At 46.4% G+C, this 18,601-nt stretch overlaps 1 protein-coding gene across 4 annotated transcripts in view; it reads left to right on the top strand.

Moving 5' to 3' along the window:
* LOC119187234 (RYamide receptor) overlaps window positions 1-18,601 on the top strand; it is a 452,287-nt gene that overhangs the window by 279,318 nt on the left and 154,368 nt on the right. For all 4 annotated transcript variants that reach the window (XR_012887261.1, XM_075878902.1, XM_075878901.1 and 1 more), the window contains exon 3: window positions 708-1,499. Coding sequence is in view for 3 of the 4 variants with exons in the window: in XM_075878902.1 (XP_075735017.1) it covers window positions 708-1,499 (792 nt within the window). In the remaining variant the exon portion in view is untranslated. The remainder of the gene's footprint in view (window positions 1-707; window positions 1,500-18,601) is intronic.

The raw sequence follows: 18,601 nt of genomic DNA, 5'->3' as shown, positions 1-18,601 counted from the left end.
TAGTTCTTTTCTGGAAAGGGCGATTGATAGTTTTGCAACACCATTACGACATAGGTGGTCAATGCGTCCACCACTGTAGTCTATAGCGGTTACAGTGAGCGGCTGCTGACTCGAAGATTGCGGGTTCAATCCCAGCCATGGCAGTGGCATTCCAATGGTACCTAAAGCTCCTATACTGTACGATGTCAGTGCACGAGTAGCACACCAGATGGTCTAAATTTCCGGAGTGCCTGCTACAATCCGTTTTGCCACGAGATATACTAAGTGATGTTTTTTTAGCATGTCAACCATTTCATCTTAAATAATTTTGATAACCGTGTTTCGAAAACTTCAGTTTTCATTTATTGTAAATATTTTTTTATTTGCGTAATTAAAGATAGGCTTTTCTTTTTGAGTCTGCACATTGATGACGGTTATTGTAGGCTGAAAATGGTTGCATAAGTGTATGCCTCTATAAGTTGGAATATTAACTGTTACTCAGAGTAAACACTGTCCACTCTAAAGTCTACACCATCAAACTTTGAACCAACTCACATTTCCATAGCGTATAGTAGAATATTGAATATTTTGAACTGGTTAACCTCCTCTCTCTATTTCTTTCTAGCTCGTAAAACCCCTGAAATAGTTTTTTAGAGACTATGCCACTGGCCAGACTTACGCTGAGCGGCCTATTCGTGATTTTACGTGCCACCATTGTTTTCACGCAGGCAGAACACATGGAGACCGAGAGCGAGCTGTCATTGTCCAGCGTGGAGGAGGCATCGCCATCAGCCGCGAGTAACTGGAGTGGCGGCAACAGGTCAGATGCGGCGGCCAGCTGCGATGTGTCTCCTCAGGTGCCCGAAGGCATCCAGGCGCTGATGTACCTCATGTATATTGCCGTATCGGTGGCTGCCATTGGCGGAAACGGTATCGTCTGCTACATCGTAATCGCCTACCAGCGCATGCGCACTGTCACCAACATGTTCATTATGAATCTGGCCATCGGTGACATTCTGATGGCCTGCCTCTGCATTCCGTTCACGTTCGTGTCCAACCTCCTGCTGGGATATTGGCCCTTCGGCGGCGTCATGTGCGTATTGGTTACGTACGCGCAATGCGTGACCGTTTTCATCTCGGCCTACACGCTGATCGCCATCTCGGTAGACCGGTACACGGCCATCGTGTACCCGCTGCGGCCGCGCATGAGCAAGCTGCGCTCCAAGCTCATCATCGCTCTCGTCTGGCTGGTGGCGCTGGTGACGCCGCTGCCCACGGCGCTCGTGACGCAGCTGGTGCCGCACCCGTGCGCCAACCGCACCTACTACTGCCTCGAGCAATGGGGGCGGCCCGAGCAGACCGCCTACTACAGCATGGCACTCATGATCCTTCAGTACTTCTTCCCACTGCTCGTACTCATCTTCACGTACACACGCATCGCGGTCGTCGTCTGGGGAAAGGAGACGCCCGGTGAAGCACAGGACGCCCGCGACCAACGGATGGCCGCTTCCAAGAGGAAGGTATACCTCACTTATGTGCTTTACGAAAGTTGACATGCATCGCGACAACTTTCTCGCACGCAGCAGCTCCACGGGCTAAATACTAAGATGCATTGTGTGTCTTCGTGAGAAAAGTGGGCCGCAGTTATCCATAGCAACTGTGATATTAGATGCGACTCTACCACGCCTCGAACAAGACGGTAGAGAGCGCTGTCTCTCGCAACCTATACATCTTCGAACGATAGAATTAGCCATGAATGCCCTAAACCGCAGTGCACCTACACATTTTGACAAACGTGAAGTGTTTTTTTTTTTGCTCACGCGTGTGTATAGGTTTCTTTATTAGACAATACGTAGGTTCTGAAACTCGGCTGTGACAGAAAAAATAATTGCAATTATTGAGCTCGGTTGTTAAAATCAACGGGCACTACTCAGAATATTCTTCTGTCATACGGAGCCAACATCAAGCGTGTTTAATCAATGTATTAGAAGCAGTCCAAAATTTTGCAACTGGATTCATTCACTTACAGTTCTTAAGTCAGCCTTTCATCTTTAGAAGGGAAATCCGGACTACTACCCCTTTTTTTTTGTCAATGCAATGCAGGCGCCTACCATTACCATAAACTATTTCAATTTTAATTGAGCCGGTCCCCTTATATAGCAGAAGCGGCGCGCATATCTCAGCCCACTAGTAATCCACTTCATGTTACCGGTAACCCGCCCATCATCGCTCACTATTACTTTTTCTGTGTCATTCTTTTTTCCAGCAGCTACATAACGGAACGACCTGCCACGAGCCATAGTCGCCGTTGCTCCATAACCTTGTTTTCATAATCGTGCTATAGATCGCCTTCGATAATACAAAAACTTTTACTGCTTATTTTTCATCTCAACAAAACCCTGCCCTTTCTGTAACCCCTTCCTCCATATGCCCACAGGGGGGGGGGGGGTATAGTTTTTGTAAGGGCTGAAGTAAACTGAACTATCTGCACGTAAAACTGAGGTATCTAGTCATCAACGATGTAACTTTAATTTACTATAGCAAGCTTTGAATTAGTTTGTTGTGGCAGATACAGTTAAACCCCTCACAACAGAAACCATCAAGCATAAAATTCTTGTGACAACAAAATAAATCTAGCATTTTCGGTGGATGTCCTCGAAGTTCAGTGATTTTGCCCCCCTCAATAGCGAAGATATTTTTTTAAAAAAAGCACACCCGCAACAAGCAGTTTCAGGTAGTGAACTACCACATGTTTCCTTCACCCTATTGCCTAGTAGGGAACCCAGTAGTTTAAAAACTGTAGCACGTTTGAGGCACATGCGTTTCCGCCAGCAAATATCTCTTCAACCATTTCTGTTCACATTTGGCTAGATGATAATGATAGCGAGATTTTTAATTTTTTTCGCTGAGAACACATTTCTGCTTCCACCTTTGTAGGCAACTACGTGGGCACATGACATTTTAAGTGACATCACCCACAAAAAGGACGTCATGCCAACAGACGTTCTGTAGACTGTCTATCTACTCTCTGACACGCATCTATGTGTACACGCCGAGATCACCCACGCTTTTCTTACGTGCAAACTGCAATGATGTTTGTCTTTTTGGAAAGATGCCGCTTCCTCTTAAAATGTGTAAGTTTTTGACACTTCAGGAAAAATTTAGGGTCATCGCTGATGCTGCGACTAGCAGAAAAAAAGGCTTATATTGCAGAGGAGCCCGAAGGAGCAATATAAGATTCTTTATTTAAGTAAAATTTTGTTATGCGAAGCAATCTCTATGCGTAGTTTTCTATTTTCGTGACAACGAAACTCGCACTAGATCGAGAAAAAATTGCTCCCTCGCCGATTTCGTTATGGAGGGGTCGGCTGTGTTGCAACTTACGATTTTACCCACCGAGGTTTTATGGCGTATTCATTTTGAATGAAAGCTGAGGATGATGCGGATTTGAAGATATGCGCCATCAAACTGTGAGTAAAAAAATCTGTTGTTCCAGTTATTACTTTTATGCGCGACGCCATTCCGTCAGATAAACTGTGACAAATAATACAAGTTCCAGGTACTTTGTAACACCCTTTGGGAACAATTCTCTCGAGATTGAGAGAGACGTGTAGGTTCGTTCAATGTGAACACGCTCTGTTTTATTTATAAAGGAAAACAAAGGTAAGTATACGCTACGTTACAGCCTTCTACTTTTACATCATGATATCGATATTAAAACACGGTGAGATAGAGAGAGAGAATCAAAACTGCAAGAACAAACTTAGGAGTAAGAGAAGAAAAAAGTAGTAAACCTATAATTTTAATTGCGTTTGTTATTTCGCATGTCAACTTATCTTGCGAATTACTACCATTCATTTTCCAGGCAACTTACTAGTTTACTAAGGAGTTAGGGCAATAGTAAAAGTGTATGTGTCCTGTGAATCAGTGCAGCTCATTCGAGTAGTGATGCTTCATTAATAGCTTCGTGCTGCGCATTTCAGCCTTTCACAGGTACGGAGAAAGCAGTGCGGAGGCTACGTGGATGTTTCAGACGCACCAAAACGGCTACACTTGTTATTTCGCAGTGTTCAGGTGGAACACATCACTCTCATAAAGTACGTTAAATGTAGCAAGCATGATCTGCATGAGAAAGAGTCGCGAAAGTTAGTCAGGGCAAAACCGGGTGCTCGAAGCCACACTAGGATGAAGGAGCCACACACACGAATATGTAGACCAGAAAGCGGTCGTTCATCTGGTCTATTTTGTTGCTTGTTTGTTTTCAATTACGTTTATTATTCCTGCTTCGCGAGTATTTCTAAATGTCTTGATACGCTGTAGTCTCTTTATCCTGTCCAGAGCATGATCAGTAACGTGCCTTGCAAGGTGGAGCAAAAACAGTTCAGTGCAGGGTTGTCTTTCGTGGCTACTTTGCGCCAAATCGACTACTTTCCAACCCATTTAGTACAGTTTGCGCCATGGCTATATATTTACTGGCTGCTTTTAAATAACGGGTATTACTTATTGAAAATGGTTTCATTTATTCATTAACAGTGAAGACTCTGCTCATAATACGTCTCCTGTTCTATTGAGCTACAAATTTGGCATTGATATAAAATGAAATGGCTACTTCGGCTACATTTGGTTTGAGTTCCCGCTCTTTTTCAATTCCACCCAGTGGCAACATTGGACTTCAGTGCAAGGCAAGGATGAAGTGTTCAGTCATAAAGTGTTCTGCAGAACTATCCGTCCGAGTGTGCGGATGGGATGCAATACTGCAAGCTCACGAAGTTCTTAATCAATATAGTTGTTTCGTAACGGGTGACCATTCGCACTATTCATTTTTCTCACGTAAATTTTGACTAAACTTTACAAAAACAGCGCAAAAAAGGTCGCTTTTTTCTTATAAAAAAGCTATGTTTTTGCCACTCTCCTGTTGAGATTATATAGTATGTCACGTTGGTAGCTCATGCGCCTTTAGTAACCTAGCGCGGCGCGGTAAGTCAAGGAAAAAAATGCGAGGCAGATCACAGTTTATGGATGATCCATTCGATTTCTTTTTTCCTTTAACAATTCATTCTTCATCGCTTTAGCCAGTAATCAATATTCACTGTGGACGAAGCTTTTTTTTCTTTCAGTACATTCACTAATAGATATGTTTGCCTGTCCCTTTAAAGAGGGTGGATACGTTGTTTCTAGTTCATGTTCATTTATTTCTATTTTTAAAATTATTGGGTAAAAACAATAGAGATCAAATACGCTATAGCGCGTAAATTTTTGACCAATGACGACAATTGTTCTCCTGAATATTAAACCTAACGGGTGCTAACGGCCAAAGCAATGATATACAACATGTTGTATATAACCGAACTACACAGGAATCCAGGAACATTTGATGTACACCTGACGTGACGATTGTCTCAGGAGTGTTCTGAAAATATTATGGAACTCAACATAAAATTACGCCTTAAAACGACATTTATTGAGTACTTATCTGGAGGGTGTCTAAAAATGTAGTAGGATGACAGAAAACAGGGGAACTGTCATCCTTGTGTCATTCGTAGTCCTGCGTTGATCCTTTTCGGTAAACCACAATATTTGCAGTACCAAATAGCCCACAGGTATATTCTATGGAGCTTGTTGAAAAAAAGTAGAAACAAACGAGAAATGAGAATGAATCACGGTAATGAATAATGAGGTCCAGTTCACATATGTCGAAAAATTACGATGGGTACAACAAGCGAACAAGTTACGGGCTTTCGGTTTTCTAATAACGCTCTCTTTTCAACAGAGCAAATGAATGTCATTTGCCCGTGAACACCGATTTAAAATTCTACGGCTGAGACACGTAATAAAATGAAAAAGTCTTTATTTTAGTCCTGCAGGACGCGCTTAGCGCGTAGCGGGCGTCTTCCTCGTAGGGACCGAGATGGAGTACCTGGCACCCGCTACGTGAGCCTGCTGGACGGCCCATTTCTGGCCGGCGAGAAGTGAGCTCCTGAGGGACCTCTCTCACTTGTTTAAGGTAGAGTCGGTAGGAGTGTTTCTACACTCCCAAAGCATGTGGGCGAGTGTCACCGAGGGTCCTCACGAGGGGCATGTGTCGCTGGGGTATGCATCAGGATAATAAACATTAAGCTTGGCAACGTTTGGGTACGTGTGGGTCTGTAACAGGCATAGGATTAGCGCTTGCAGTCTGTTAAGTTTCGGATGTGGGGATGGAAAAATGCGGCGTTCAAGGTAAAAGTGATTTGTTATGTAGTTGTACGCAATTAGTGCATCCTGCATCCCAATTAGTCTCTAACTCAGCGAGATAGAGTTGCCCTGTGGTGGCGCGGTCGGTAAGTGCGTGCGCTGCATCATGGGCGATCTCGTTTAGGTTAGATGAGGCACCCGGCACCTGGCGGAGATGGGCGGGGAACAAGATGATAGTGTGGTGCTTCAAGGCACTCGGTTCCACGCTGCGCAAGATACGTAATGCGTGGTCGGATATGACGCCACGTTGGAAGGCTTTGATGGTCGGTCTGGAGTCGCTGTAGATCACTTCCCGTTTGCTGTCGAGCATACCTATGTATGCTCGACAGCAAACGAAACGCCGGAGTAGCAGAGCAAGTAGCAGAGCTACTTGCTCTGCTACTCCGGCGTTTCGGGTGAGGATTGTGGCAGAGTTAAGAATCTGCTGCGTGGATGATACCTCGACCATGGCGAAGGCTCGGTTGTTGTGATAGGCAGCAGCTTTCACGAACGAGATGTTGTCCGCTTCTATGTCTATGCGCTTGAGAATAGCGGTCGCAGGCGCAGGGCGCCTGCCTCTGTTTTATTTTGGGTGTAAACTTCGCGGAATGGGAGCAATCGTGATAAGGTCGCGAATTTCTGTGAACTCTGAGGTATCCCTGGCCGTCGAGGAGAATAAGCCGAGCTCGCGCCGAATATGGCGGCCTGCCTTGTGTCATGAGTCGGGTCAAGTACACGCATTCCTGAGCCTCGGTGATCTCGTTTAGCGTATATATACGCCAAGCTTGAGGAATTTGTGCGTTCAAGTGATGGTAGGGAGGCCGAGGGCTCGTTCAACAACCTTGCGAAAAAGGGCATTCAGCTGATCGTGCTCAGCCCCTAAGCATTTGTGTATAGCGGTGACGTAGGTAAAGTGGCACAAAACGAATGCGTGTAAAAGACGCAGCAGGTTGTCTTTGAGGCCATGGTGCCGGTTGGATACCCTACGTGCGAGTCGTATGGCGTTCTCAGTCTTAGTCCTGAGCTTCGGTACTGTTTGGGTGTTGGTTCCGCGGGACTCGATGATCATGTCGATGACACTGATGGTGTCTACCCTGGAGACTGTACGACCATCTTTGGTGTGGAGGGGGATATTGCGTTCCACCGGAGGTTTACATCCTCTGGGCATCGCACACCGGTGTTTAGGTGAAGATATCGACAGCTCTGACTTTGCGGGTATTGCACGAGTGTCCCGAGTGTCTCCGCCATCTTTAATTCGATGCTTTATAGGAGTAACGTGGCGTCTTGAGTCGGTAAACCTGCTTGGAAGCTAATCATGTGGTGCGGGAGGCAGTCGTTATCTTCGAGGTATCGACTAACCCTGTTGAGGACGACGTGCTCAGCCACCTTGCCCACGCACGACGTGATATATAGGGCGCAGGTAATCTAGGCTCGGCGCCTTTCTCGGTTTGGGGATTAGGACCGTGTGAGCGAGTTTTCAGGCATCAGGTATCTCACGCTTTTTCCATATTTCGTTGATGGTGTCGGTGAGGTATGTGACGGAGGAATCATCCAGGTTGCGTAAGAGCTTGTTGGTGATGCCGTTGGCCAGGGGCTGAGTGGCCATTGAGTGTATAGAGAGCTCGGGGTACATCTTCGGAAGAAAATTCGGCGTCTAGAGAGAGAGAAAATAGGGAGAAATACGGGGAGGTTCACCAGGGCTGAGTCCCGGTGGGCTATCCTGCACTGGGGAAGGGGAGAGGGGGAAGCAAAATTATAGAGGAGGAGAAAAAAGTCACTGACAGATACTGTTGGCGTTGTCCCTATCAGAGTAACCGGGGTGATGGGTCACAGAGTCCGAGGGGAAGCGAGAGATATTTCTCCGCGAGGTTGTCGACGACATCCTTCGGTGATACTGTTCGTTTAGCTTGATGAATTGCTTTTACGATCGAATGATGCTGATTCGTGCAGGTGTTAGTTTCATTGGGGAGGTGTTTGAGCAAATTTCCCGTTTTTCCATTACGAAACTGACTAGCAATCGAGTTTTAAACTTCGTCCCACTGCTGTTCTGAAAGGATGCGGCAATGATCCATCGTGGTCTCGCTCAGTTGAGATATCCGCTTGCACAACCTCCGATTACGGTGCTGGTCCTTCCAGCCGGCCAGCAGAGACTGTTTGGCGTCGGGTAGGTGGGCGACTGTCCATCTTTTCTATTGGTAGGTCCGTACTTATAGTTTTGGTTGCCTTGTTGACGTCACCTTCGAGCTAGGCCGTCCACGTCTCGAAGCTCGGTGTGGTATAGGGAGGAGGTAGTTCTGCGCGGGTCTTACGAAGGAGGTCCCAGTCGACCCACGTGTACGACGTAGTCTTCGTGCTGACTGTGGGGAGGTTTACGGCCATTATGAAGTGGTTGCTACCGAGATCAAGAGCGAGGCTGGACCAGCGGGCATCGGTGATATTCTTGACGAAGCAGAGATCCGGCGTAGTGTCTCTTTGCGTGGACGTACCGGTGCGAGTAGGGAAGGCCTTGTCCATAATGAGAATAAGGTCCATGTCAATCGCATTTTTCGAAAACTCGTTACCTTTGGGTGTGTCGTACCCGTAACCCCAGGTGCTATGCGTGGCGTTAAAGTCACCTACAATCACCTGCGGGTTTGTCCCCGCAAGACGGACGGCTTTCTGGGACAAGCGTGTGAACTTTTGTCTATGGTGGCTGGGACTACTGTTTACATTGAGGATGTACCCGCTTTGTTGTGATGTGTCGCCAGGGAGAATTTCAATCATAACATGATCCGCACCCTCCCGAGGGGCCGGAAAACCACTGGTATCCAGAAAACGTGGCGGTTGGTACTACAGTCTCTTGTAACAGCATGATGTGAGGTTTGGATTCGTGGCTACGGAGGTATTGCTGCAGGAAGGCTTTCTTGTTGGAGAAGCTCCTACAGTTCCATTGCCAGATTCGCAACTCATCAGTTGGCTTGGCCATCTTGAAGCATGTAAGAGTCAGCCTGAGCCACTGGTGGGTGCATAAGGGTCGCATGAAGTGGTGAACTGGGCACAGCTGTACGTTCGACAATGGCTTGCCCTCTGCAACGACAGGGGCGACAGCGTGATCAAGGTATTGCTGCACTTGATCCAACCGACTACCGTGGCCCGCGAGGGTGGACTGCACGAGAGCCATGCTTTGACCAAAAAAAGCGAAGGCTTTCCCTAATCGCCGATAGCGTGCTTTTTATGTTGTCTAACTCAGCTCTAAAGCTGGCCGGTCGTGGGTGACCGCAAGTTTCTTGGGTGCGCTCTCGCCGTCGTCGTTACCGGCGCCTACGGGTTGCAGCTGCGACGGGGTGAATGCATTGTCGTCGTTGTCAGTGGTGGGCGTAGTAGCGCGTGCGTTCCTTTCAATTTTCAGTTAGGCGATTTCGACCGTGAGTTTGCGTATTGTTTCTTTCATCAGTGCATTTTCGTGATTTAAAATTTCTATCTCAGATGTGGTGTGTGTATCATGCTCTGGGAGTGAACCCGACCCTGCCTGTGACGGAGCGTTTTCTTTTCCCCAGATGGCATCCGCCCAAGTGACAGTTCCCCGTTTCTTCTTGTTCTCGTTGCCTGGCGATAGTGGTGCCGATGGGTTCGGCGATCATTGATGGGAAAACCCGGGTGAAGCTGGGGTGAGGCTTGGAGCCAGCATGAGGCCCGGAACCGGGGTAGGATCCGGAGTAAGACCCGGGCCAGGAACCACGACGTGAACCGGAATGGAACCTGAAGTTTCACTGTGCGCACTGCGGGAGTGGGTCCGAGGGTGGTTCCGGGAGTTCGATGCACGAAGGGAACGGTTCCTGGGATGACTGCGGGATCGGGACCTGGATCGGCTGCCATCGAATCGACCATCTGTAGAAAGCTTAGAGGGTTGCTCGTCGTCAGCGGTTGCGTTGAACTCGATCGTTGCTTCACGACCATTGTTTTGTTGCGTCGAGTGTGCTCGCTCCCATCGTTGTCGTCTCACCACGTATGAAATGTGGTAGCGTTTTTTGCATTCCTTGTCGGCAGTGAGTTGCACTCCTCCGCAAAGTTGGCATATTGGTGTACAGCCGTGTTCTTTTTCGGGGTTCGGCACACTGTAGCCTCGATTTAACGTCTCCAGCGTTCGGGCAAACGTCCGCTCCATGGCCGAGCTGGCCGCAGGTGTAGTAATTATCTATCTGTCTATGGTATAGGGTACATTGAAGTAGCACCGACCCGGATCGCACGAAATCGGGCCCACGATGTCCAGTTCATCGAAGGCCATGATCACTGCGGTAGTACTTCCGATGCACTTGGTAACGAGCGCTAGTGGATTGCATCATTGACAATCTTCGCATCAATGTCGGCCGAACCGTCTTTCACGGGAATCTTTCGAAAGACGTTTTTGCATGTAAAATGTGGTGCCGCTTCGTATGCACTAACTTAGTAGGTCTTGTCAGCGATGCGTATTTCTTTAACGAGGACGTAACGGTTAGCATTCTTTCTCTTCGGCGTGCTCGCCACTAAGATATTCTGTTTATTATTAGGGTAAAGTGTGTGTGCGTGCTGTTCCATCGGGCTGATGCCTGCCGAAGTCGAACTGGCTTCAGCGATTGTCGTTGGGCCAACCCTAGCTTTCATAGCAACCCTTTAATCTCCTTTCTCTTCCACAGTTTTTTCATCGATATAGCCCGTGCCATAGACTATCGCGTCCAGAGAACAACAAACATGCTGCCAAATCAACAATTTTGTGAGAATAGTCGTTCGCACGCTGCGAACAGTTGTAATAGACAGTCCTACTGCTATGCATATAAAGGCGAAAGCCCCAGGTGCCTCATCAAACGCGACAATTGATCACCAGCGTCAACACAAAAGGTGAAGAAATACTGAATAACAAAAGTTACGATTCAAAGTAACTTCATACTTATGTGAGTGCGTGTGTGTGCAGTAGAGCTGTGCGCCGCCGCACCGCGTCACCTCCACCATCCGTATTGGCTCACGCCGTTCGCGCCGCCGCCACAATTCAAAGAGAGACCACACCACCTCTACTGCCGCAGAATCAATTGCAGCGCACCACCTTTTCTCTTATTTTTACCCGAGCGGAGAATCTGGGCATAAAATACATCACTCCACCATTTATTTTTGCAGGTTTAAAATTCTGAGCATGGCATTAGTGGTGTCTTGACTGCTCTCTAGTTTCCGTGTAAGCTGGCCCTGTCTATACAGGGTGTCCCACATAAATTGAGCCAAGAATTTGAAAATGAAAGACATTTCAGTGGCGAATTGAACTAAACACGTGCTACTCACAATAGCCTGAAGGAACTCAGGCTATTTTTTTGTTTCTCCTCAATACTAATTGATTAATAATTCCTAATTACCTATTTTAATTATGGGCTGGAAACCCAAACTATGAACACTGAGATGTAGAGTACTTTCAGAAATCACCTAGTAAACTGTTTCATGTACGATACGTCTAACGCTGTTATTTTTTCAGTGTTGTAAAGAAAGCCTATAGCCGCACTATATAGCAGTGCGCGCATTCCGTCACATGACTTCTTTTCACATTTTGCGGGCTTTCTTCACAACGTGGAAAAAAACAACAGCACGAGACGTGTCGCGCAGAAAACAATGTAGTCAGTGGTTTCTGAAAGTGCTCTACATCTCAGTGTTCATATTTGTGTTTCCAGCCCATAATTAAAAATAGGCAGTTAACAATTAATATTAATTAGTATGTGTAGAAATTAAAAAATAGTCTGAGTAACTACAGGCTAGTGTGAGTAGTATTCGTTTGGTTTAATTCACCTCCTAACTGTCTTTCACTTTCAAATTCTTGGCTCAAGTTATGTGGGACACACTATATAAGGGCCCTGAAAAAGCTTGTGATACACAGTCGAGCGTGTTGTTCCCTCTTGACATTTCTCGGTCTTTTGGTGCTATTCGGGACACCTGAACAGTGATTCACGAGACATGATTAGGGAACATACTCTGAAATAGTCCATATGGAAGAGATATCAATTGTAAATAGTTTTCTCTCTGCTTTTCCACGCATTCGCCACCTGCCACCTCCGTTCTTCCTCGCGTCTCAAAGGATTGTAATGACGTTGAACTTGTAATTTCGCTGCATTCTGTGTTTTGAATTGCGCAAGTGGAAATAATGATAGTGTAGTCGAGAATTCTGAAAGCGTGATCGGCTCAATGCTTGTCGCTCACATTACACACAAGCTTTATGAAGACAATTGATGAAGAGCCTGTAAGAATTGTAGTAAAGAGAGTGTAGCGCAGTATAATTGAGAATGAAACCAAAGAAAAAGACTCCGAAATAATCATTCTCCTAACAGACAAATTTTTTACTGCGAAGCGAACGCATCTCTCCTTAACAAAGACCAGCCTGACTCGACGGTTCGTATATATTTGTCTGATTGTGAGAAGAATTAAATGGACACTCTCTACAGGGTTTCATCAGCCCTTTAATGTTGAGTATATAAAGGCCAAATAAATTACTTTTGTATAAAAACTGTATGCTGTTCCCACGGATAAAGACTCGCGAGAGCTATAGTGAGGAACACTACTGAAGCACAGATGAAACAAGTTGTCCATCTCCATTACACAGAGGGTGCATGCGTTAACATCACTCCGCGTGCGACGCCTATTGTCGATTGCTCCTCAACCGGAAAGGAAGCGCTGTCTCTCTTTTAGTGAAAAAAGGAGTATAAAGGCATACTCGGGTAGGACACTGCACGGCTTGATCCGCAACTGTGATTTTTGAATATAAGGGCATGGTCGCCAGTGCTAGCACGCACTAGCGCGCTCGCTATTTCAGCAACCATCAGCGAACGGCTCGTTTATCCTTCTACACGCTATGACTGCACTGCACGAACCTTCCTTCTATTCCCGGAGCAGCCGTATTCCCATACACAAGCGTTTTACAGTATCGCGAGATCAGATGAAAAAGAGTTAACTGCAGCCTGAAATCGTTGTGGGGCTGTGAACTCCTATCGCAAGGTGTAAACTGTGAAGTCGTCGAAGGGTTCTTTGACCATAATACTGTCGAAGTCACTTAAAACTTAGCGCGTTCTCCCCAAAAACCTCAGATCAAAACTTTTTTAACCTTCTTAGTGTTGATGACACTTCCGTACTGGACATTTTACCTCAACTTTTGAGAAATTTGAATGTTGTAGCCAATTTTGCAATTTAGATGCGCTCCTTCTTGGGTTTTGTGATAATGTCTATCAATTCATGTGACACAAAAGTATTAAAAAAAACAATACACCCCTGCTACCTTAAAGATATAATCCATCTCCCTCGTCGCATAAAGCGCTTACGTAATAATCATAATTCCAAGCGTAATGATAATGCTTCTTGAGTTGATTCATTTAAAAGTAAATATAAGCTAAAATCAAAAGGCTACGAACCAGAGTTGCCACTGACGTTTCAATTAAATTTGCCAAATGACGAGCAAAAAGACACCAAAAGACGACATTTTTTTTCTTTAAACTTCGCCAAAAAAGTCGTCACTGAAGATATGTTGCGGGCCTACAATAATAAAGGTTGCCAATTATTTAAAGCCCCCAGTAGTACAGTAATATCCAATCCCGGCAGCGGCGGCCATATTTTGATGGCTGCAAAATGCTCGAGGCCTGTGTGCCTAAACATAGGTGCATCTTAAAGAACAGCAGATGGTCAAAGTTTCCAGAGCCCCCCACCACAGCTTCCGTCATGATCACATCATTGTTTCAGAACGTAAAACTTGAGCTAGTTCTTTCGCCGACACTGGGTGGCACAGCTCAAGGAGGATGTAGCTGCGGCTACCAACTCCATAGTTACTGATCTTAGGGTCGACAGATTGGACAGCCGTGTAGTGCTCGAAGCTATAAAAACGTCTTTCTGCTTAGATGGAAGGGACAGAAGCTGAACCGTAAGGTTGTGGAAAGAAAGCTAAGCTGAATCGCCAGATTGATAAACGCTGTCAGACGCTCTCTAGGCAGCAGTGAGATGAGGTTTGCAACTTGGTCAATGGCCAGATCTACACTCAGGCAAGTTCAACTTGCTGAAACACCTGCTCAAAGAATTAAACTCAGACTCCAACCAGAGAGGTGCAATAGACAAAATCCTCTATATGAAAAGATAGAATGACTCAGAAGAAAAAGTTCTCGAACGACTCGCGAAAAGATACCTGCCAGTTGAGCTCTCATGCGACGCTGATTATCTTCCTTACGAGAGTCCACACGTGTAGTCCCTAAACGAACCTTTCAGCAAGGCTGACCTGAGAGAGGCTATCATGAGACTGAAAGGCCAATCGACCATAGGCGAGCGACCATAGACGAAAAAAAATACAGAAAAGACGGAAGTGCGTTGAGCAGCCGTATTATAAGCGAATGTCACGAAGGGCAGAATTGCATCCCAGTTCGTGTGGTTGAAGTGAATGCGCATGGCGATCTTGTTCCATAGGGTCCGATGAAAGCATTCAGTCAATTCGTTGGTCTGCGGGTGGTAGCTAGAAGTGGTCTTGTCAACAGTTTTTGAGGCACGCAAAACTTGATCGACAATAGAAGAGAGAAAGACTTTGCCACGATCGCTCAGGAGAATGCTTGGAGCTCCATGGCGCAAAAATATGTGGCGAATAAAAAAATTGGTGACCTCAGTGGCAGTCCCAAATGGTGTAGAAGCTGTTTCTGCGTAGCAGGTAAGATGGTCGACGGCCGTGACAATCCAGCGATTCCCATTGGATGCTATAAAAATAGGGCCGTACAATTCGATTCCGACGACTTCAAAAGTTGAGGCGGGACAAGGAAGAGGTTGCATTAAGCCAGCCGGAGCAATTGTCAGTCGTTTTCGCCGTTGGCAATGGACACAGGAGGCGACGTACTTAGCGACGGCTGGAGAGAGGCCAGGCCAAAAACAACGACTTCGTATTTTGTCGTAAGTCTTGTGATAGCCTAGATGAGCGATGGTTGGATCATCATTAAAGGCTTCCAGAACTTCACGTTGCAGAGAACGTGGGATTACGGGTACCGACTTGTTGCCATCGATATGGTATATGTAGCGGTATAAAGCACCAGCGACAAGCTTAAATTGTTTAAGTTGTCGACGGTGTCTGGCGTTTGGAGGAGTAGTAGAGCCGGTCAAGCGGTCAACAATGGTGCGACAGTATGGGTCGGCACGTTGTTGTGAAATAAGGACAGATAGGGTGCCAGGTGATAAACTTCGCGCTGCTATTGGAGAGGTGCTGTCGTTTTGGAGTATCGATAGTGAGTGGCCTCCGCTGGGCAAAGGACAGCGCGATAGAGCATCCGCATCTTGATGCTTCTTCCCAGATCTGTAGGCGACATCAAAATCATACTCCTGCAAGCGAAGCGCCGAGTGACCGAGGCGACCCGAAAAGTTTTTTCAGCGATGAAAGCCAGCATAGGGCGTTATGGTCGGTAACGACGGTAAAATGACGGCCGTTAAGATATGGTCAGAATCTTTGCACTGCCAAAACAACAGCAAAGCGCTTCTGCTCGGTGATAGTGTAGTTCTTTTCTGCAGCGGTAAGAACACGACTTGCGTAAGCAACGACGCGTTCGTGTGAGTTTTTGTCACGCTGCAAGAGTCTACATATACCGCACCTAGACCATGACTACTTGCGTCGGTGTGAGGGATGGTGTGTGCAGTTGAATCGAAGTGGCGCAGTACCAGATCCGACGAGAGGGCTTGCGTCAATGCTGTGAAAGCGCTTTCGCAGTCTCCAGACCAAACGAAGGGGACGTTCCTTGCGAGGAGTTGATGGAGTGGAGACGCAAGTTCCGCGAAGCCACGTATGAGGCACCGGAAGTAAGAAGATAACCCCAACAAAGCTGCGCAGGTCTTTCTGACGTAGTCGACGAGGAAAATCTAGGACGGTGGCAAGCTTCTCGGGGTCCGGCCGAATTCCTTCTTTGCTGACGAGGTGGCCGAGAACCTTGATTGTCTTGCTAGCAAAGGTACATTTCTTGGTGTTAAGCTGTAGACCGGCTTTTGCAAGGCACGTGAGGAAAACACTACTATTTCATCGAGATAGCACAGAGACGTTTTCTATTTCAAAACACGCAATACGCCGTCTATCATGCGTTTGAAGGTGGCGGGCGCATTACAGAATTCAAAAGGCATCACATTAAACTCCTACAACCCATCTGGCGTTGAAAAGGTGGTCTTCTCTTTATCAGACTTCAATATTGGTATCTACCAGTAGCCTGACCAATGGTTGAGGTAGGAAAATACTCGGCGCCCTGTAATAAATCCCGTGCGTCGTCGATCTGAGGGAGAGGATAAACATTCTTGCGCGTTATTTTGTTTAGCGCACAGTAATCGACGCAGCAACGCACTGTCCTATCTTTCTTTTGAACGAGAACAACTGGGGATAACCAGGGACTCGAGAAAGTACGTATTATGTTGCGTCGTAGCATGTCTGAGGCGTTTTCCTCGATGATCTTGCGCTCTGCCTGAGACACGCGATATGACGCCAATGTACAATACGAGAGCCGTCAGTCTGGATGCTGTGAGTAACGGTGATAGTCATGCTGAGGGCGAGCGAGCTCACGTCAAATAGAGAACGGTGTCTATTCAACGGGCCAAGCAAATGTTCAGTTTGATCAGGTGTTGTCATTGCTTATGGTTGCCAACACAGGCGTGGAAGAGGCATTGAATGGCAGTGATTGTGACTTTGGGACATCGTTGTGGTTGTTGTTCGGAAGAGTAACAATCTCAACAGGCTCACTGTCGACCGTGCAAGATATTGTTGAGCCACATGGGAGCAGTACACACACGGGCGTGTGATTTAAGGCGGTTTAGAGGAAGGCCCATCGAAGAAGCGAATAAGCCGTGGTGTGATCACAATGCCCCTATTTAGGGTATGACCGTAACTTGTGAGGAACCGGTTTATTCAGCCAGGCTCGAGCTAAATCACACTGGTGATGATATCTACAGATGATGAAGATGTACAGGTGATGATGATATCTAAAGAGAATGAAGAGTAATTCACTTGTCACGCTCAGAATATACAGGGCTTATAGGTCACTCTTTACACGGATTGCATCACCATCTGGTGCACGGGAGACAGTGAGGGCTGAGCGAAGACGCACTCCAACACGCTGTAGAAGACACCGAAGCTTTTTAGTGGTACTGGACTGCGACTCTCTCCAGCCAAATTGGAACTTTTGCTTTAAAGACCTAATAGAAGGGGTGTAAAACCTAAAAGCTAGGTCATCCTTTCGGATATTTTTATAACACTTTGCACCGGCTCTGGTCATATCATCCCGAGGGTAAGGGTAATCAGACTAATTGGAATGCTTATAGAGGCTAATGGCACTAATGGGCAGACCATAAACAAACTCACGGCTAAAACATCAAGCATGGTTTTACTTATCACCAGGATCTCCAAATGTAGAGGTGGCCTGAAGAAGGACAATTTACTAAGGCTATTCCACGCTCTCTTAGTGAGCCACATTAATTAAATTGCCGCCATGCACTATTGGCAAAGTTATGAAATGGTTAAGCTTAATATACTAATCCGCAAGAGCATCAAAAGAGTGCTATTGGACCCATAGCAATCTTTGAGTGCTATTACAGAAATTCTCATGCACTTGTGTATACACAACACGTGGCAAGACATCATCGAGGCCTATCATACAGTTCATATAGCCAGGCACTCCTCCTCGGCTGCGAACAGGAGCATTCTGATCATCATAGGGTATACTGAGATAAAATAGAGTCTCACGAAAAAGCAAAAGGCCATCATTATGGTCTCACCACTCATCCACAACGTACACCCGAGTACAAAGCGAAGAGGCGGAAGGCCATGGGGGAAGCCCTGCCTAGGAGCGTTCGTGCAAACCCGGAGTCTGCATGCTTCAAATATAAACGCGGCGCAGTATGGTCAATCAGCCAACTTATTGGTCATTGCAGTTCAACACGCAGGTTGTGTTAGCCACTCCGCGTCTATCAGGAACGCCACTCTTGCAAAAGCTGAGCAGGTAGCCATAGCTCTCGCTCTCCTTGACAACTCCTGGCAATACATCTACACAGATTCACGAGCATCAGTCCAAGCCTTTGCATATAGATCAGTATCGGCTGAAGTAATTAGCCTCTTAGGACATAGGGTTATTTCTGAACAAACTATCATTTGGTTAACCGGCTCAACTCGGATCAAATCAGCTCTCCATGGCCTCAGGTTTTCACAGCCCTTTATAAAAATTGATTCCCGATACAACAATGATACCGATCAAAATAATAACAATAGCAGTGACCACATGAGCAAAATTTGTTGCAATGAAGCCCGTTTAGGATGTGGTTTTAGCGGGCAGTGTTCATAAAGTTGTTTGTATAGAGCTGCTCGCAGAATGATCCATCGTAAAATCACGACACTCTAGGTATATTAGCTAGGATATAGTCGTTTAATTAGAAGACGCTGTTG

The sequence above is a fragment of the Rhipicephalus microplus genome, chromosome X (genome assembly GCF_043290135.1).
Source record: "Rhipicephalus microplus isolate Deutch F79 chromosome X, USDA_Rmic, whole genome shotgun sequence".
Lineage (NCBI taxonomy): Eukaryota > Metazoa > Arthropoda > Arachnida > Ixodida > Ixodidae > Rhipicephalus > Rhipicephalus microplus.
This window is presented reverse-complemented; position numbering and strand designations above follow the sequence as displayed.